The sequence below is a fragment of the Idiotropiscis lumnitzeri genome, chromosome 18 (assembly GCF_059441095.1).
Source record: "Idiotropiscis lumnitzeri isolate Australia: NSW breed Sydney's pygmy pipehorse chromosome 18, RoL_Ilum_1.0, whole genome shotgun sequence".
NCBI classification, from domain to species: domain Eukaryota; kingdom Metazoa; phylum Chordata; class Actinopteri; order Syngnathiformes; family Syngnathidae; genus Idiotropiscis; species Idiotropiscis lumnitzeri.
The window spans coordinates 9,657,150-9,677,158 of record NC_142408.1 but is presented as its reverse complement, the minus strand read 5'-3'; the positions used below and the strand labels follow the sequence as shown (position 1 = coordinate 9,677,158).

At 41.5% G+C, this 20,009-nt stretch overlaps 4 protein-coding genes across 6 annotated transcripts in view; 1 reads left to right on the top strand and 3 right to left on the bottom strand.

Moving 5' to 3' along the window:
• The window catches only part of LOC148319432 (5-hydroxytryptamine receptor 4-like), a 29,123-nt gene extending 24,048 nt beyond the window's left edge, over positions 1-5,075 (bottom strand). The window contains exon 1 of the mRNA XM_088281713.1: positions 4,634-5,075. The gene's annotated coding sequence lies outside the window, so the exon portion shown is untranslated. The remainder of the gene's footprint in view (positions 1-4,633) is intronic.
• Positions 5,076-5,703: 628 nt separating this feature from the next.
• inip (ints3 and nabp interacting protein) lies at positions 5,704-8,421 on the bottom strand. Of its 2 annotated transcripts, none has more exons than XM_088281825.1 (4): positions 8,025-8,421; positions 6,520-6,616; positions 6,178-6,265; positions 5,704-6,094 (listed from the first exon to the last, which is right to left on the bottom strand). In XM_088281825.1, exons 1-4 carry the CDS (start codon positions 8,056-8,058, stop codon positions 5,996-5,998), a joined length of 318 nt encoding a protein of 105 aa, XP_088137951.1. In that variant the 5' UTR covers positions 8,059-8,421; the 3' UTR covers positions 5,704-5,995. The 2 variants fall into 2 exon arrangements, with proteins under 2 accessions (XP_088137951.1, XP_088137952.1); XM_088281826.1 differs by lacking the exon at positions 8,025-8,421 and adding an exon at positions 7,648-7,948.
• On the top strand, positions 8,162-16,389 carry snx30 (sorting nexin family member 30). Of its 2 annotated transcripts, none has more exons than XM_088281822.1 (9): positions 8,162-8,466; positions 10,066-10,281; positions 11,350-11,460; positions 11,538-11,696; positions 12,169-12,358; positions 12,929-13,128; positions 13,314-13,403; positions 13,524-13,676; positions 14,369-16,389. In XM_088281822.1, exons 1-9 carry the CDS (start codon positions 8,332-8,334, stop codon positions 14,444-14,446), a joined length of 1,332 nt encoding a protein of 443 aa, XP_088137948.1. In that variant the 5' UTR covers positions 8,162-8,331; the 3' UTR covers positions 14,447-16,389. The 2 variants fall into 2 exon arrangements, with proteins under 2 accessions (XP_088137948.1, XP_088137949.1); XM_088281823.1 differs by lacking the exon at positions 8,162-8,466 and adding an exon at positions 9,350-9,440.
• Positions 16,390-16,451: 62 nt separating this feature from the next.
• Positions 16,452-19,665, bottom strand: slc46a2 (solute carrier family 46 member 2). The gene is made up of 7 exons (XM_088281824.1): positions 19,111-19,665; positions 18,380-18,550; positions 18,001-18,213; positions 17,358-17,529; positions 17,199-17,282; positions 16,940-17,096; positions 16,452-16,754 (listed from the first exon to the last, which is right to left on the bottom strand). The coding sequence occupies exons 1-7, from the start codon at positions 19,585-19,587 to the stop codon at positions 16,676-16,678; spliced, it is 1,353 nt and encodes a 450-aa protein (XP_088137950.1). The 5' UTR covers positions 19,588-19,665; the 3' UTR covers positions 16,452-16,675.
• Between the last annotated feature and the right edge of the window lie 344 nt (positions 19,666-20,009).

Here is a 20,009-nt window from a genome sequence, read left to right as displayed (position 1 = left end):
TATTTTTCCAAGGTCAAATACAAGACATAGCTTTAAACACTTAGCTTTAAATCGAGTGGTCCCAAAAGCGATTGCATATTCATACGATCACTTTCTGTTGGGAGGGGCTCACTTTTCCATGCCTACACCACGATGTAGTCATTAACATGCATGTGTTCGCCTCAGTTGACACAGGCATGAATGGAGCTACATGAAACACCCTCGCAGTGAAAGGGACATGTCTGCCGAATAAAGCGGTAAGGCTGAACGTTTAATGTCAAGTGAGCGGGTAATTGAGCGTGCAGAGCTTGTCACATTACGGTGACCACCACGCTGGATGGGCTCGGAGTGACTGGAAAATAAGGATGACACAAATGCACACTGTAGGAAGTGAAGCATCTATCTTGACATCATCCATTTTAGATTGGACTCATCAGCAAAGTAGTGGTTTGCCATTGTCAGCACACATTGTCGCAAAACTAAACTACGATTCTGATTCAACTGCCGTAACAACAGTTTCGTGCCAACATCAGGAAATTACAGAGGACAAAATATATTGCATCAAATTAATGTGCCACAAATACAACTACTTTGTATTAACCTGCCTAACTATTGGAGAAATTATGCCAATTGTTTTATTTATGGTGTATTGGGGAGTCAAAACACACGAGTTTGACATGAAAAGACCAATAGGGAAATTATCAACATTTCAGCTTTTATTGCCATGAATTTACATTTGAATTGAATAACTAACCAACACCATGTTTGAAATCATTTTAAGTGTTGTTGTTGGTCAGGTATTTTTGATTATTCCAACGATAAATAGCGTTCCAAAATCCACGGATTTTGCCTGTGAAGATGACATTTATATTGCTCAGAGGCGTAACCAACATGAAAACCAGAGAGCGGTCTATTGGTCAGAAAAACTAAGCAATAGTGAAGCTATGAAAAAGATGACAAATAAGTCGGAGCCATATCTAACGCACTCATCAAAGCCAATTAAAATATTTGGAATAATGGTAGAAATGTATCAGATGTCATTTGTCATCCCAAGAAAAACAACGGCAAAGGATGGTGGAATCATTTTAAGACCTTTAAAGAAAGACCCTAAAACGACAACAGCGGCATTAAGCAGCAACCTCCACGGGAAAGAAAGAATCAGACGGCTGGAGCGTAATTTGCCCAAAAAGTACAAAGACAAACCTCCGAAATGCTGTGACAAAGTTTATTCAACTAATATGACTAAAATCAACCTGTACCAAATTGATGGAAATACTTTGAGAAAGAAAGGACGTGATCATGATGTTCCCCGACCTACAAGCTCGTCTGTGAAACCCAGCAAAGGTATTGTCATGGCTTGGACTCGCCTAACTTTTTTCCAGAACACGCTGATTACTCTTCATTGATGTAGCACATATAAAATCAGACATCCGCAGAAAGAATTTGTCTGCCAATTTATCATACAGAAAGATTACCAAAGCATTCTATCAAAACGACAAAGTACTGTGCTGTGTTCCGAGGGTAAAGTCACTCTCCAGACCGAAACCCTAAAGAGAAAATCATATAAAAAATATATATATATATAAAAGCTAGTATGCAAATAAGATAGAAATATCAAACATAAAAATAAATAAATAAATAAATAAATATGTAGTTGGGGTGTTGCAATGCACATGGCATCTTTTACAACTCCAAGGCCTTGTGATTATTTTCACGGTGATATCTGAGTGTGCAGTCCAAGCGACCACAAAGCGCTATTTCCTCACACCGATGTTAGTAAATGGGCCTTCACAGGTATTTATTCCGTCCATCAGTATTTTAATTTGTGGAATGAACTCCATTTTGCTAATTTGGTGCAACGAAAACTTAACAGCTTGCTCCAGCCTGAGGTGATTAAATGAATTAGATTGTGTGTTTGATGAAACACGTCAAATGAACACACCTGCAAAGTCAACTCAGCAGATAAATAAATTAATCCTGTGTGAACACTAAGACTGACAACAATATTGTACGAATGTTTTCGACTGAAACAAAGTCCTCCCGTGCGTTACAGTAAATAATCTGGGGCTATTTTACAATAATTGCAGTAATTCCTCATCTAGTGGAACATGTGGAAACAGTGGAAAATGACAAACATCTATTACAGGGAGGGGTTTATTATTTGAATAAACAAAATAAATTACAAATGTGTAAAAAAAAATACATAAATAAAAAAAATAAGCACCATTACACACTTGCTTTTTTCAGTTTTCTTCTTTAGTACTATGAGATTCAGCTTTACAGGCACCAGCTGCTCCGTATGTGACATGTATGTGGTTTAAAGGCCCTGGAAAGTAAATTCAGACATTTGTGTCTAAATACATTACAGACTTTTTGCAGATTGGGAAAAAATGCAACCACTCAGAACTATGTAGTGCAAAATTGTGGAGGTGTTGCGTTAAACACTTTTTCACCATTACAGCTTTCCTCATTTTTTGGACAAAGCTAAAACTGGGCTGAGAGACACACGTGGGCTGACTGCAAGAATCAATCGCGCCTTCATTGGCATTAGTGGTTATCTGTTGCAATTGGGTCATGGAGTTGGCTAGTTGGAGATACCTAAATAGGGAAATGCATCTTCCCTTTGGATAGTGCGTTGGGGTGGCTGCTTTAGAGCACCTCGTCGTTGTTCATGAGTGTGCGCACGTTGCACTGAAAAAGGTTGAAGAGCGAAGTTTTTTTTTTTTAATTTAAAGTCAGATATGACAGCCAAGGGAAAAAGGCTTTTGTGGCCACTTTAGAGCGCACGACAACCTCATAAACTGTCTCACGACCATAAAAATCGGAGAAAAAAAACATTATTGGCGTAATAATTTTGAATTCAATGCAAACCAGCATTAAATATTATTTACTTCAATTACTAATAATACATTTTATTTACAAGCACCACGCAAACGTTACCATGAACCTTTTCCAAACAGTGGATTCAATTTACTCTACTGCTGTTATGTCGCTGTGGACGGTGACGGGTTACATAATGATAATGATAACGAAGAACCACGTCACTGAGATGCAGTTGGGACTCAACATACCTTAAAAGACTGTAGTTCCCTCTTTAGTGCCTACACTGTAGGTGGGAGATCAGGACAGTGACCTATTTCTTGTAAATTAATATTATGCCTTTAGAAAACCTTTTTTTTGTTTTGTTTGAATGATAACGTGGAAAACATATCCCCTAAAAACAAAAGCTTTCCCCTTATTAATTGTACAGTGTGTGTTTTAGTGTGAACGGGTATTTCACATGAATGTCAGAGCTCATTAATTAGCCGTTGGAAATTTGGTGCCTTGCTCAAGGGCAACCTTGTGAATGGTCCAAAAAGAAAGTATACGTTCTCTTTAGAAAACCGTCAACGTGTACATTTTGTTCCAAACATGCATGTTCACTCTCTGATTCAATAACAGACAATGTACAGAAAAAAAAACAGGCTTTTGAACTCACATTCACACTTATGGAAAATTGAGTCTTCAAATATCCTTTTTTGGGTGGGTATTATCTACAAACATGATCTTTGGCACCAGCTCAAAGGATTCTGTTAACATAAATAAGTGTTAACCTTATATAGCTATAGCGCATCATGGTTATCTTCATGGACACGTTCATTTGTGCTTTTCTGCGCTAAGAGGACATCATTCAAATGTTACAATCTCGTGCTTGATTTGACAGCATCGGTGCCTTGATGGGATCTTTCCTGAACTTTTGAATATTATTTTACAACCCTTTCCTCTTTTCTCCATTACCACGAGCATGCAGAATGTCAGCATCTTGTGATTGTAAACACTGCTTGCAATTGCATAAGCGCGCTGGGGTCACGCTGATGATCAAATGATAGCCATTAGATGATACAATTTAAGACATTTGTGAAACAAAAAAAGAAGGATGAAAACTTCTTTTTTTTTTTAATTCTAGGTCATCAGTGACTGGATTCTCTTTAACACTTTTCACAAACTCCCACTGTGCACATGGTTACCATTCAAACATCCACTGAGAGAAGTCCATAACACAAGAAAACCCCGGAAAAAAAAGGTCAGCAACAGTTCAAGCACGCAATGCGGGACAACTTTATGAAGGTGGGCCCCATATAAAACTCAAAAGCCTTTCCATTTTTTTTTTTAACACAACCTTCTCTGCTTGGAACCCATTAATCTCTTCTTGTGTGCATGTGCACTTTGCTCTCTTAAGAGCTGTCAACTACCTGCATGACAAATATAGTGCATACTTGTCATATGATTGAAAAGCAACTTTGCTCCACATTCGCAATGTATGTAAAATTCAGCCCATGACAATGCCAAGAACAAGATACGGTACGTCTATACATAACTGTGGTGGTGCATCAATAGCCAACAAACGGGACAATGATGCAAAAATGGCCCTCAGATGTATTTTAAAGGTCATGCATTAATTGTATTTTAAAACACGGCAGTAATATAAACAAGAGGGGATAGAGCACCTGTAGAACCGTTGCAAGATGACAAGAGGAGTTATGCTATGAATACAGTAGTGTATATTCAAGCTTAATGATTGGTTGGAAAATGACTGACTTTTGCTTCACCTGAACACGTTTCTTAATTTGGACCCCTACTGAAACCCTTAAAGAAAGCCAGGTCAATCACTCACTTGTGTCAGGCACCTCGCCTCTCTTCTTGCGTTCCAGTTGTGTTGTGATGCTCTCATATTCCCGCTGGATCCTCCAGAACCGGTGACCCGGTGAAAGACTGACTCTTGCCAGTGAAAGAGAGAGACAAAGACAGAAAAAAAAGACATTAAATCGAGAGAGCGAGAGAAGAGGTGGGGCGGAGGGACTGAGACATTGGGCCCGATGCTGCCACCCAGTGGTCATTTACAGGCACGACCACGTGCTGTGGTTCACAAATTTTTTATCACCTATATTGAACGCAAAAATACCAACAAAAAATTAAAGATTATTCTGAGCTCTCTAAATTACATATTTGGTCAACAAGGAACTACAGCGTCATAGTAGGCACACACGTTCATCACAACCTAGACTAGATTCTATTCCTAAAAATGCTTATTGTAAGCCACTGTGGAATATTGAAGCTTGTAAATGTAATGTAAAAAAAGTAGCCCAACTCTTGCTGGAATACAATTTCAGGCTATTCTACACACTTTAGCCTTCAGACAGAAGCTCACAAAAGTGAATGTTCGTTCAAGCTGACAAGAGCAGTGCAATGCTGACCTCTTGCGGCCGAAATTCATCCCACGTTCTTTATGGATTTTAAATTGCTTGATGACTTTTTGGTCGTCTTTGTAGTCAACCAGCAGTTGAAATTCGGATGGAAAAAAATGTCCTATGCCCCATGTAGCAGATCTAAAGAAATTGTGTGTTGTGTTAAACTCAAATATAATTTGTATTAGTTATAGAATAGAATAGAATAGAAATCCCTTTATTGTCATTGTACTCAAAAAAGGGATTTCTATTCTATTCTATTCTATAACTAATACAAATTATATTTGAGTATACAGGATCAATTTAATGGATTTTTTTTATTTAAAGAGATGTTACTGTACCCATTTCTTGATGTTTTTCCTGAGATTCAAAAAATGGCAACATTGTGAAAACTGACAAATTTGAAGGCCACCCTCGACAGATTTTTAAAAAAATTCAATTTAGCCTTTGTTGTTTGTCTTGAGACAGTCAATTAAGCTTTAAAAAAAATCTCAGTCACTTGAGTATTAATATTTTATTTTCTAAACAGCATTAAGAAACAAATAAGATGGACAAAATGAGCCCTATATTTGGAAATCATGTGTTTAGGGCCATGAATAGCATCACATATATGCATATAAAGTACACAGCATAAAATCCCTGTGTCCGACATGTCCCCCTCAAAAAAATGCAATGGATTCCAACTTCCCTAGATTGTTGCCAGGATTCAGATGTGCCCACTTTTGACAGAGCCTGAAGATGAAACTTGGAATTGAGTCGTGATTCGCGTGCACAGGTGTTGTATGAAAGTGTCACGACTCGGGCTCCAGGCGTGGAAGCACAGGCAGGATGAGATTACCGAACGACGAGTCCTGAGTGATGAAGAAGCCTGTCGAGTGTGCGTGTGCGTGCTGCGGGAAAAGACGCAGTTAGAAAAACTGCAGACTAAGTTACATTTTCAACTTTTTACGTTTGAGCTTCATTATTGTTTTACCTGCAAGGCTGCTTTCTGCTGGGCAACAATGTGCTGCTGCTCTGCGCTATCACGGAAGTCCTTCATGCCGTGACGGGATATCGAGATGCTATGGAATGAATGGAAAAGAGATTCCTACAAATGATTATCAAATCACTGACATGTGTAAATAAAAAAAAGGATCATGAATTATTTCCATCGCCAATACAGATAATGTAAACTGGAAGCATTTATGTTGGCGTACTTATTTCATAATGGAAATCTTGAGATGCTTCACTACCAAGACCCTTTTCCTGATCCATTTTGATATCAAGCCCTGAATAGTGCAGTAAACTCTGACTATGAGCGGAACTTTCCCGCTACCTGGCTCCTGGAGTGCTCATGGACTGATTCTGCATTAACCGCTCCCTCTCTTTCTCCAGCTCGGCCAGGATTTGTACTCGGGTCTTGTTTTGGAGGACTGCGTGAAGTAAAGGAATAGAAACAAGGAAGACAAATTAGCCCTCAGTGAGCATCACACATACAGAGAGCACCGTGCAGCAAATTCAGGAATTGACAACGTCCACAATTTTTGACAGCATGCCATACTATTGCACCTGCACTTCTAAATACACAATCTTAAGAAGAGAGTGTATGTGGCTTTAATTGGTTCTGAAGCAAAGAATCTATTGACATTTTCTAGTGTAAGTGGAGACTTCTGAAACATCGTCAGAAGTCTCCAATCACACCACTACCACAAAATGTGCTATCACATCGGTGTTGGGACATTTTGTGCTGAGGCATCGATGCGTGTGTCGAAGAAATCATTTGCGAAACGCATATTAATCCGTTATCCGTTTTATGCAAATGACGTCACAGATGACACACAAAGACGCGCTAGGTTATTCACGTGTTGGCGTGACCAATGAACAGATGAGGGGGAGAAAATGAATGGAATGCACGAAAATTTGGCGAGTTAGTTGTCATGTTGGAGCTTTTGACAATTTAATTCTCATATGGTCGTCATAAGAACAAAAGGCTACATAGAACCTACTGTCATCACTCAAAATAGTAGTTTAAACTGGTGTTAAAATGTTGGAATTTTGGGGGTTATTTCTACAAAAGACATTTTGACAAAACAGCCAATATAAAGAATTTATGAATATCACAAAGGACCTATGACGGATATAACCACACGAGAGCGCTGATGAGCGAAACAAAAACTGTCGGATCTGTAGCCATAGCAATGTTACCAATGTTAGCGTTTGAAGAGATTAGTATAGAATCCAACAATAAAAAATATCTATATTACCAGTTCACTAAATATTAGCAGACGATTTACTGCTAGCAAAATGATTTTACTGCGGCTAAATGATTTAACAGAGATCAGTTCTGCGAACAGAAAGGTCAAGATAATAACCCTACGGCTCGGCGCAGTAACAAACGACAAAAAACTGAAACGTCAAAGACCATACTGTCGTCGTTCTTCCCCCAAAAAAATCGCAAACTCACCTGGTCCTGAAGGATTGGCAGCCATGTCACCGACGACAAAACAGACAAATTTAGACAATAGCTGAACACCAGTGGATTTAAGTGGTAATTTCTCCCAGTCCAACTAGTACTCCTACTCTCAGTCAAAATGGCATAGTAGCTAGCTGAATTTGGGACGCTCTCGTGAGGTGTTTGTGCTAATGCCTGATCAAAATACTGCAAAAGGTATATCAATGTCTTAAAAAAACAAATTGATTTATATTACGTATTCACGCATATAAATAGAGATACAAAATATATATGTAAAACAGGTTATAGTAACAAAATAATGCATCAAATTAGTGAAGTACATAAAAAAGTTACATTCATTGTTTTCTAAAAGTTTTATTGTTCATTACCGTCTTTGCCATTTTGCTCACGAGTAATGTCCATTAATATCCTTGAGGCACAAATGTCTTTATTGCATGCTTATTCATATTAAGCTTACGTTAGCGTCCTGTTGTCACCCACGATGTTTACTTCCGGGTTTTCGCAGGTTTAACCTCCGCATCTGCGCCGTTGGTGTCAGCTGACTATTATGACCAAGTAGCGGCTCTCAATCCGTTCCTTACTAGAAGCCTTGAAAATCCTTTCGCCTATCCGTGCACACGCGACTGTACTGCCGCTCGCCTCGACTTCCAGGCCAGCCCCCGCGCCTGCCGCACGATGAGCGTCGGCGCCCAGCGAGGCCTGGCCAGCTCGGGGCAGAAGCACATAGCTGAGATTCTACACCCGTTGTCCGCCGCCGACGAGCCGCTGTCCGCGGGGCCAGATGTCATCGTCACCGCTGGGGGCGACAAGGTAGGCTGGACCCAAGCCATGCCCGGTGGTTGAAACGAAACAAAACAACAACAAAAAAATCAAAGCAGCGATAATGTTTGTTTTTTTTCGTAACCTGTTGTTTGCATCGACTGCGGTGAATATTTCAAAACTTGCCACTTCCAAAAAAACAATCAATTATCACGGAGTAAAACAAACAAGTCTCTCTTCAGTCTTTATAAATATTGCCATGCTTAGACACAGAAGTTTTTATTTATTTTTTATTTTTGTGGAAGACAAGGTCTTCTTTAATCCAGCAACAGAATAAGTTGCACTATAACTGTACACGCACGACATTCGGCGAGTAATATCTGCTGCATGTTCATGATAACGGATTCTGACTATCACAAAGGCACTTTATAATGATGATGAACCAGGTAAAAGCATCAAAGTGGCAAGAGTTGTTAGTCAGGCTCACGTTACTGTAATGCGAGGACTACTTCTTGGTCACATGAGACAATTTTTTAGTTATTTATGTATAAATCAATCAATCAACCATTTATTGTTCCTTGACCCTAAAGGTGGCCTGGTTAGCCTATTCAAGGACTACACCAGTCAAGGCACATATAGACAATCATTGATACAATTTTACACCATCACTGACTGGCAACTGACCACACTGCCTGCACCGTTTGTACCACTAAGCCATCAGTGACCAAATATTGTTTCATGATAGACATTAACGCATCTACCATTTTTTTTTTGTAAAGAAACAACCCCAGATCAAGATAATTTTGTGCCTGAGTGTGACTTCTTTTTGAGTGAGTGACCTGCTTGTTCATTCACTGCAATGCACTGATGCAACCCAATGCAATTATGTGAGCTATGATTACAAGTTAGGCTTTGCACCGCAGTGTAGCAAGAGCACCCACAGACGGTCACAACCAAGCTCGCCCTGACGCTTCGAGGGGGAAGGAGAGTGAATGCATGTGATGGCGTGGGAGAGAGCCGACACGGTTCGTACTGTTCTCAGCACTTGGGCAGTAAAACGCAAATGTGAGACTAACATGGTGGAACCTCCTGATTTAAAAGCGCCCCCCCCCCCCTCCCCACAGAAGGTAACGGAAAAAACTGGGAATCCTTAACCCGGATGTAACTGTAAAGTGAACATGCATTGTCTCGAGCAACAATGTAGCATTGTTAGCTGTCTTACAAGCGTGAAAACCCAATGAAACACGTTTCACATAAAGACTTAACTTAATTCCATTCTGTGTTGCGGCGCCCTTTAATTTTGAGTATCACCTCAGCAATTTTGTACTGAGTAGCCAGGACAAAGATGGTGTGAGCAGCTTTTGTCACAACACTCCAGCTATGTCTCACTCTTCCTCCTTGCCACAGGCCACCGTTGCTCATGACTTGCTCATTTATTCATTTGCAAATGTTGGGTCCACTCCTGTCGCATCGCCCATCATTCGGTTCAGCATATGCAGATGTTGTGTCTCATGATCACTGGTGCAAGCAAGCACACAGCCGCGACCTCAACAAAAGCATTATTCACAGAGAAAAGCAACTACATCAATCTATCACGTCTTTGTTTGCACTTCCTTATCTTGATTTATTTATTTCTTTTTGTCCCCACAGGAGGCGGGGTTGTCAAATGGCACGCCAGCGGACACGCCGAGTCCCGCCTCGGCGTCCTCGTTGTTCAACAGGCTGCAGTTGGACGACGACATGGACTCAGACCCCCGGGACTACTACGGCTCCACGGAAACACGTGACCTGTTTGTCACGGTGGATGACCCCAAGAAGCACGTCTCTACAATGGAGACCTACATCACCTACAGAGTGTCCACCAAGGTCTGCTTATGGAGCTTGTCATGTGTGTAACATCCATTTTGTATCTCGAGTTGTTCTCAAGAGAGTATGAGGGTGATCTTGTCATATTTTGGCGCACTGTCACTCTTTATTTTCATTAGCTGCGTTCATTTGAAAAGAATATTTAAATATCAAGACATATCTAAAAGCAGGGAAGATGTAAAATCATCACTACCTAAGCAGGTCACGTATCATCGGAATGTGATAAACTAAGGCGGCTCTTTTGGCTGATGGAACGCATTAATTCCATTTCCTAATGCAAAAAAAAAAAATAAAAAAGATTGGGGGATAAATTGAATCACTTTGATTTAACGGCTTGATGACCTACTTGTATGAGCTTCCTCTTGTGGGGACTTAAGAGCGCCACGGCCATACAGGCCGCTTCCATCCTACAATGAAATAGAGGTGGGGAGACAATGCCAGGACTCGCCTGGTGGCGTCATGGTAACCGTTGCTATATGCATTAGTGTGCTCAGCGCCAACGGCCTTATACAAATATCACTGTCAAATATAAAGGCATAGTGTTAATTAAGATTGCTTCTCCCAGGTCTTTTAACAGTGGCCTGTCAGCAAGAGTGCACTGTGGGCGAGGCCTCACGTGCATCCATGAATGGCAGTGAACACACCCTTGGCAAACTTCACTTCCCCAAAAAATAAATAAATAAATAAATGGAAAAAAAAAATCACAGAGTTGTCTGTTAACCTAAGGCCAGGGTACCTACATGAAAACAAAACTAAGGTTGCAAAAACAACATTGGCCATCACCAGAAGGCAAGGCAAGTTTATATGGATAGCACATTTCGTGTACTACTTGTAATTCAAAGTGCTTTACATAAAAAGAGAAACAAAAGACATTAGAAAAATCATCAAAAATAATTTGATTAAAGCAACGCAATCAGTCTAGATAAATTTCAATTGTGCAAATGGGGATTAAAAAAAGAATAAATGATTCTTCTCTACATTTTCTGTATGCATCTATTCAAGCTCTCAAGAGCTTATCAAACATAATTTTGAAATGAATGTCGAAATCCGTGTATGTATTTTGTCAAGACAACGCGGATTGAGTTCGACCTTCCGGAATACTGCGTGCGACGCCGCTATCAAGACTTCGATTGGCTGCGGATCAAACTGGAGGACAGCCAGCCTACCCACCTCATCCCTGTAAATTGACCACAACAACCACACTGATTAGCGCATACAAATCCACTCCCGTCACGCTCTTCACCTGCTTCTTTCAGCCTTTGCCGGAAAAGTTTGTGATGAAGGGGGTGGTGGATCGTTTTTCGGAAGAGTTTGTCGGAACGCGCATGAAAGCGCTGGACAAGTTCCTGAAGCGTATCGCAGACCACCCTGTCCTGTCCTTCAACCCACATCTCAACGCTTTCCTGTCTGCTAAGGTGAGACCACTGGAGGGCGGGAAATATTTGAATTCAAGCAAAAAAGTGTTTTTCAGACATCAGCCATTTAGTGACCCCAATAAAGAAATTATTTACAGGGGAACACAAAGGAGACCTGCTGAATCGCGAAAAAAAGTGCAACGGATGCAAATACCAAATAAATTGAATTGACTTTCTCACCAGGAGTAGAAGCCTCCCTCGGGATGCTATAAAGTGCTCATCCATCAAATCCGTCTAGACAATCTCTTCCGTTGTCTTATCACATGCTCAAATGCAATTTAGGTCAAGTGGATCATGGTCACAATGCATGGCGGCACTAAACTACAAAAATGTAACTGAATGGAAGCAGTCACATTGATTCAACATATCGATGACATTATTCTCAACGGAAGATTCACTATTGAGTTCAATGCATTTATGAAAAACGTATCCGATTCACTGCACTGGAATGCTGAACTCTGTGCGTCTGCAGGACCTGAATAAGCGTCAGGGTCTGGCGCTGCTCACCAAGGTGAGTGAGTCGGTGAAGCACGTAGCAGGAGGCTACAAGCTGCGGGCGCGGCCACCTGAGTTCTGTGCCATGGGGGAGTACTTGGACACTTTCAGCCAAAAACTGGGGACCATTGACCGCATTGCTCAGAGGATCCTTAAAGAGCAGTTAGGTAAGAAGGTGATGGTGGTGGCTGGTCACCAAAAGTCATTTGGGCTTTTTTGAGATGACTCAAATGTACTGGTAGGTGTGCAAACTGCGACTTATCATTCTGCTAAATTGTCATGATGAGTGGTTGATTCAGATAAGGCAGTATGTAGCACGCTGAACTAAACACGTCTGCTTGGTGGTCAAGGAACTGAAAATAATGTCTCACTGGAACTAAGTAAGAGACATTTTAGCAGAAAGTGTTGCCAGTTGCTAATTAGCTTAATGGATAAAACAAACAACGGGTTTAATAGATTCCAGCAAGATTAGCTGCGCTGTCAGTGAGGAAGTCGGATCTTCACGGCAACATCTTGACCCACATTAAATGTTGTGAAACAGGAAGCGACACAAAGATAACAACCTTTTCGCTTTACTTGTGTAATTTTTTTTTTCAACAGCACTCAGCTGTTTAGTTTAAAACCTTTAACTCCATCATCCTCCATACAATGCTCAGCGTTGACAACCAGTGGCGTTTAAATCTGCATCAAAGAGATGATGAATTGTTTTCTTTATGCTCTCATCTCAAACTCACTAGAGTACTTGACTGAGCTGCGAGACTACGGTGCCGTGTACTCAAGCTGGACAGGCTCAGAAGAGGAACTGCAGCGCCCCCTGGAGGGGGTGGCGAGCTCTGTTTCGACGTGTTGCGGGGCGATGGATGACCTGTGTGAGAACATGGGCCAGGATTTCCTACCTGTACTCAGAGAGTATATGCTCTACATCGAGTCCATGAAGGTGCGACTACATTTTTTAAAAGCATCTTTACACCACGTTTGGGTGAAAGGCCATCCGAGCACAGAACTGGACCATCGCAAACAAATTACAGTTGACGCCTCTCACTTAAAACGCATTCCGAATGACCCTCGCACATACCGACTTGCTCTATCTGTATCTACATCATCATCTACTGGATTTTGCAGAATGTTTTGAAGAAGCGTGACCAGAGCCAGGCGGAGTATGAGGGCCGCCTAGAAGCCGCCGTACTGCGCAAACAAGAAGACAGAACACCTGTAAGCAGCATCATTGGTCTGCTTCTTGCGACATCCCAATGTCAGAAAGTGTCCGTTCTTCTATACGCTGTAGCATTTAGGGCCCATGTAGCGCAGTAGTCCTTCTATGTGTCCCGCTAGATGCCAGCCGAGGTGGAGCGGTGCCAGGACAAGGTGGAGTGTTTCAACGCCGACTTGAAGGCCGACTGGGAGCGCTGGCAGAGCAACAAGCGACAGGACTTCAAGCAGCTGCTCGGTGGCATGGCCAACAAAAACATCAATTACTATGAGAAGGTACGTACGTAAATGTTAGACCTTTGGTCCTGGATTTGTGATATTGCCTTTCACACGTTTTGTCCTGATACTGATACCAGAAGCTGAGAAATTCTGTGCCGTTTGCGCAGGACAGTGACATTAGGCAATGAGAAAAAGCATGTGAGGAGATGCGCATGCATATACTTTAGTGTAACTAAACAGCCATAGTAGACCTGCAGAGTTGTTTCAACAGTGTTTGTGCTTAGAATACTTCGACATAGTATACCGTTACTACATGTCATAGACCACTTTTTATAGGGCCAATAACGATTATTATTACTCATGGAGGCCAATAACTGATTGTTGTAGTAGACTGTCATTTATTAAAATTTCAGCAAAGTCTGTTGCCCGTCTGTTCCTCTGCTCGCGGGACCTTTCCCGTAGTGCGTGTGACTCGAGGTGAAAAAGCAAACAGGCAGCTTACTGTTTATTGGCTGCTACCCACTGCACAAGGAACCAATTAGATGGTGCTGTGGGCGGGGCAATCTGCTTCTGCAGGAGGGGCCACAAGGACAGCAGAGAGAGGGAGAGATGTGCTGCTGCGGGCCAAAATAAACCAGCGTTTAATTCATCACTCTCTCATCATCTAGCTATTTCTTGATATATTGAATTATATGCAGGCAATCATTGTTAGACTGTACTTAAAATCGTTGTTTTCCGCTTCTCTGCAGTGCCAAGCAGCGTGGGAGTCGCTCATAAGTATCCTGCAGGACAAACAGACTGAGGACCAAACGAGCGAGACGGACTGAAGCGCCTCAAGACGCTTGCCCTTTGACTTTCGTCCATGGTGCACTTTTTCACGCCAAGGACCGAGCAGGCCTTTGGACTCGAAATGAAGGACCATGTCCCCGTCCGCTCTCCTGAGTCTACTGTCAAAATTGGACCTTACCAGGAGGCAGTGACAATGTGACCACTGGTCAGAGGGCGGCGACTTACGATCTACAGACATTCTTTTTTTTCCATTGTATTGATTTTTTTCCAATTCATATCGTCTGCTAACAGTTGCCAATGCTGCTTATTTAACTACACGCTAAAGAGGCGTGCCTCATTTTTTCCCCACATCCATATTACAGTGTGAGACTAGGGTACTGTTTTTTTTTTATTCCCCTTAGTCAGATGCTGTCAGTCAGCGAACCTCCGATAAAGCCACAAACTCATTCCCGCTCTGTTATGTCGTTCTCATCCTTTGACTAAATTAACAGGGAGAAGCTTTTACGGATGAAGGCGCTGGCTAAGGTGTTCGAGTTGGAGGCTCAGCCTCATTAGATCGATTAGTTTGGGGCTTAATCACTCCTGCTAATTAGAACATATTTTCTACCGTGTCACATCAGCTGGCCAAAGAGATATGGTACTGCAACATTTACAAAGAAAAATGGTCACTATAGGATCAATATGAGGTTTAGAACGGTGCATTGGATGACATCTAGTGGTCAGCAAGGGTTTATTCAATTCATGTTGGCTATTGAGCATAATCTATGTTGTTATAGTTAGACTAAAAATGATTCAACCACCATTGGAAATTTCCTTTATCCTAATCAGTTGATGCCCAAAAAACAACGGCAGCTTGGAATAATTAGCTATGTTGGGCTGTTTAAACGATTCTTGTTTTGTCGATTGATTGCAAACTACAGCAAGTTTATTAGTTTTGAGTAACTATAATACTGATACAAAGTCAATTGCCTGATCCACTCCTGTTCAAAGGCATTCAAACTTACTATATGAACTTAAAAAGCACAAGACGTATGAGGGAATTGCAATTTCAGTATTGTCGTAATCCTATTTATCGTTGCCAGGTCCTGTTGCAAATTTGCTGCGTTTGGCAGGAATCGAGGGAAGAGTGTACATTTGTTGACAAAGCTCGAAAGAGGTGCAGACTCAAGTTAGATGTCCATCTATTGATGCGTTTGAGTAAATATGGCAGTTGTTAATATTTGAATATAAAGGCTATCTGTTTTAAGTAAAATGATTTTTCTCAGTGTAATTTATCCCAAATGTACAGCCGAGAAGTTGCCGGTGGATCCGTTTAATGTGAAAATGTAAACATTAAGAAGGGGTGACTCAGTGTGTCTCAGTCACAATGTGAAGCGAGTATATTGAAAGAATTGACTTTTTTTTTTTTTTTTGTTTGAATCAGAGATGCTAATTTGAACCTCAACAACTTAGCTTCTATTTTTGTTCGAGCTTTATGTTGATTTTTTTTTTTTTGCCTGCTGATTGCTGCACTAGACAGGAATCCTCCCGTGTGAAACTTTTTTTTCTTTTCTGAAACATGTCTTTGATTTCACAAAAGTAACAATTCCGGTGGCAATCTTTCTTTAATGTTTATTTCAGCTTGAAAGCTCAAACGGGGACAAGATGACAGCAGCATTTGTTTGAATGTACTGTACTAATCTTTGTAAAAATTGCCAAGCTCAAATGTCCGCATCATTTTCTACATTACATCACATCAGAAACAAAATGTTATTTTTTTTCTTTTAATTTTAAAAAAAGCTGAGCGCAAATAACTTCAGTTTTCTTTCGTTTGTTGCTCTCCGATGATTACATTTTACTTTCGGTCCATTCTGTACACTTGAAAATCTTGTAATTAGATATAAATATAAAGCCTGGATATTGATGTTTTGATGCGATTATCTTTACCTCAAACTATTTTGGGATATATTGGACCAATATTAAAATAAATTTATTTGATATTCATCTACACTTTTTTTCTTTTCTAATTCTATTACGAGTTAAAATATAAAAAAAATAAATAACTTTCCAGTCATAGAAATTTAATAAAAACAATTGTCATCTCATTTTGTTAGAAAGTACTGTGTACATTATAAATAATGCAACCTTATTCACAGGTTTAGAGATTTTAAAATAACAGTTTTGTCCATCTACATCAGTTACGATGCTACATGACACACACATAAAACACACCGGCTCAACTTTCTTTCCTGAAGTGTTCATGGTTTCATCTCCAGAGGAAGCATCCTTTAGTTCTCCTTGTCCAAATCCGTCGTCGTCTCTCTCTCTTGGGAACATCTTGGCCGAGACCACCGGCATCCAACGACACTGCGTGGAGAAAGATATGATTTTAAACACACATCACGTATAGCCATCTTAAAACAATTTTGTTTGGGGATGAAATTTCAGGAGGAACGTTACCACGTTAACCTTTACACGTCAACTTAATTTGACCTTGTCTAAATGTTTCAATGTGCATGTCCGCTAGTTCAATGTTTCAGTCCTTTTTGCACCTGATGGGAATCATTCCGAGAACTGCCAGTACGCTGGAGATGGTGAAGACGAAACCTGGGAACCAGCCTAGTGTTCGCTGGTAGAGTTTAGTGACTGCCGGGATGTACGCCAGAGCGGCAAACCTCAGCGCCAGCTGCAGGGCTGTCAAAGTGATGCCTGAAGGCGAGGAGGGAGAACACAAGACAATGCGAAAGTACATGAGGACTTGTGTACACACAACTTTCTGGGAGGTTGACTTGCAAAATATTTGTTCCTCACCACATAATGATGTTGGAACCTGCTGCGAGAGCAGTGATCTGATTGTCGGCAGCGGGATGAGGGCGAAGAGGCTGAGCGAGCGAGCTGTGGAGAAAGTCGACATGCTCGCTCTCTAAGGAAAGCACATGGTAAGTCGGAAAGCCGAAGACGATGGCTCACCGAGGTAGAACATGTAGGATGCGCTGACGAAGGACATGAAGTAGATTCCGGAGGCGAACGAAAGCATGCCGATCAGGATGAGCGTCATATCGCTCACGCAGCGGCGAAAAGCAATGGCGCCAAGGAAACTGGTGAGGAAGATCGCAAAGCCTGCTGCGTTCCCATAACCCACCTGAAGGAGCAATTTATTTAACACAAGGGGAATAGTTGAGTTCACGGAATGTTAAACCCGAACTGGGATTTTGTTTCTATCCACCACAGGATGGTTATAGCTGGGAATGCAATCATAAATGATTATCTGCAAGCCAAATGTAAGACTTGAATAAAACTTAAAACCTTCCATTCGCTAAACATGGCCAATAGAAGGTCATGATATTGGCGTTCATCACAATATTTGAGGACGTCTCAGATATTTTCCTCGAGGGTATAAGCCGCAGTTTTCTATGTTGGAAAAAATTTTTTATTTACTGCATGTACAGAACGATTTTGTACTGTGAATGCACATAAAGTTACACAAACAGATTCTTAAAACAGCGCCTTTTAACACAACAACTGTGCTAATTAATCCTTCATTTTGAAAACTGATTTAACACCAAAAAATTGGCTTTTAAATTGCTTGTATACAATTGTATAGACGTGATACCTGAGCAGCGTTCCAGTTAAGCGGCTCTTTCATCACAAAGACGCCCAGGATCTCCACGGCTCCTCCCACCGAGGAGCCGTACAAGATAGCAGCGGAGAAGAGCAGAACCACGTTTACCATGTTCTTCCTTGTCGACATCCCAGCAGGAACACTGTCGGAGAAGTGAGGGACGAGGGGACTGCTCTCCTCAAGCTCACTTGATATTTGCCTGACCTTTATCAAGTAAGATAAAGTTACATATTAGTTAACAAAAGTACTCACACTTCAAAATACAGATCAAGTACAGTCCCTTAAAAAAATGTACTTAAAAGCACAGAAGCCAATTGAGTGTACTTTGTGAAGAGTCATCACATATATGAAGCAATCCAAACGCACCGACCTGCAGCAGCACGGTGGCGTGAATGAGGCTCAACAGGTGGAGAAGCGTGCAGACGCAAAGCAGGACTGTGCCGTGTCCAACACTAGAACTGTACAGCAGGAACACATGACCTGACAGCAGACTGCCCAGCAGACCCGCTGCTCCGTACATCAGCTCTACTCTCATCATCACCTGTTACAGAAACAACACAAAAGACTTCTATAAGCGAATCAAACTCCAAAACCCTCAGGTGGTTCGGCTCGCTTCCCATTAGGTGATCATTGAGTTTCACGTCATCAGGCCTTTGCTGACTTGGTCTTTATTGTTATGTGAATATCCGGTTAAAAGGACTTCATCGAAGTTACATTCTGTTAGGTCTAATCGCCGAAGCCAGGCGTGGGCAAACTACGACCCGGGGGCCACATGCGGCCCGTTAAACGTTTTAATCCGGCCCGCCGAACTTGACAAAAAATTAAATGCATAAACCTTGTTAATGTTTTTATTTCCGTATTTATTTATTTTTTATTTCATCTGTCCGACTCATGTGTCGAAGTTTGGCGGGCGGTCATTAATTCAATATTTAATTAATGAATGAAGCATTTAATTAATGACACTTATTTAATGGCGCATTTATTGTTTTTATCTTAGTTATTTAATTCCATATTTATTTATTGAAACAGGTAATTAATTAATGACAATTTTAATTAAATATTTTATGGTGTATTTATTTATTCATAATATAGCTGTCTCACCTTGGAGCGATTCTCCGCGTGGGAGCCGAGCGACGCCAACGTCATGACGCCGGGCCAGTAAACGCAGAAGCCGCCGGATATCCCAAAGACACCCGCCGCCCCGAACATCACCTGGATGGGCAGGCGTAAAAGAACCACCTGGAGGAGGGCGACGCTCGACAGCAAATAGCCGCACAGGGGTACCACAACGGGCACTCTCCTCCAGCCGCGATCGCCCGCCTTGGCGAGGGCGAGAGCGGGCACGATAGGCGTCAGCTGGACGATGAGGTTGTTGATCATGTAGAAATCCGACATGGCTCGCTGCTGGTCGTCCTCCCGAGTGTCAGTGCCGGGGTGGGTGGCATTGGCACACCGATCCGTGACCACCATGAGCAAGGCTGTGTCGAACAAAGAGGTGCCCAGCTGTTCGAGCACGACGAGCGGCTCAACTCGGCGGACCACCCCGAAAACGCCTTGACACCAGCTCGACGTCGCCATGCTTCAATTAAAAAGTGTTCATGGTTAAAAGGACGAGTTTATGAGAATGAAGCGGGTAGAATAGGAAGGGAAGTAGAAGAGAAAACAGTTTTTGGGGGGGGGGGGGGGGGGGGGGGTAAAGTTCCACTTCCTTATTCTGGTCCACGCGCTGCATGGTCAAATGGCTTCAAGTGCAATTTATATCGACAATGATTCAGAGGTCAAATTTTATGTAAGCAATAAAATTGCACATTAATATACATTAAGTGGCCATATAACATATACCTTCGAAATGTGATAAAACCTTTAAAAAACTACTAATAACAATGAAGTTTAGTGAGTTTTTATCACCACCATCGCACAGGTATTACGGTAATTTAAAAATGTACAATGCATGCAGCAAATCATAGTACATTTAATTTAAAAATGGATAACGATTCATA

What these genes read in the sequence shown, in the direction of transcription:
- inip (XM_088281825.1), bottom strand. Translation starts at nt 8,058, where the DNA reads ATGGACATTACTCGTGAGCAAAATGGCAAAGACG. An exon ending in TGAGCAAAATGGCAAAGACG is followed by an intron (nt 6,617 to 8,024) that starts GTAATGAACAAT and finishes TACTTCACGCAG; the next exon opens with TCCTCCAAAACAAGACCCGA. An exon ending in AGCAGAAAGCAGCCTTGCAG is followed by an intron (nt 6,095 to 6,177) that starts GTAAAACAATAA and finishes CTTTTCCCGCAG; the next exon opens with CACGCACACGCACACTCGAC.
- snx30 (XM_088281822.1), top strand. Translation starts at nt 8,332, where the DNA reads ATGAGCGTCGGCGCCCAGCGAGGCCTGGCCAGCTCGGGGCAGAAGCAC. An exon ending in AACAAGAAGACAGAACACCT is followed by an intron (nt 13,404 to 13,523) that starts GTAAGCAGCATC and finishes GTGTCCCGCTAG; the next exon opens with ATGCCAGCCGAGGTGGAGCG. An exon ending in ACATCAATTACTATGAGAAG is followed by an intron (nt 13,677 to 14,368) that starts GTACGTACGTAA and finishes GCTTCTCTGCAG; the next exon opens with TGCCAAGCAGCGTGGGAGTC.
- slc46a2 (XM_088281824.1), bottom strand. Translation starts at nt 19,587, where the DNA reads ATGGCGACGTCGAGCTGGTGTCAAGGCGTTTTCGGGGTGGTCCGCCGA. An exon ending in ACGCGGAGAATCGCTCCAAG is followed by an intron (nt 18,551 to 19,110) that starts GTGAGACAGCTA and finishes TTTCTGTAACAG; the next exon opens with GTGATGATGAGAGTAGAGCT. An exon ending in ACGCCACCGTGCTGCTGCAG is followed by an intron (nt 18,214 to 18,379) that starts GTCGGTGCGTTT and finishes TACTTGATAAAG; the next exon opens with GTCAGGCAAATATCAAGTGA.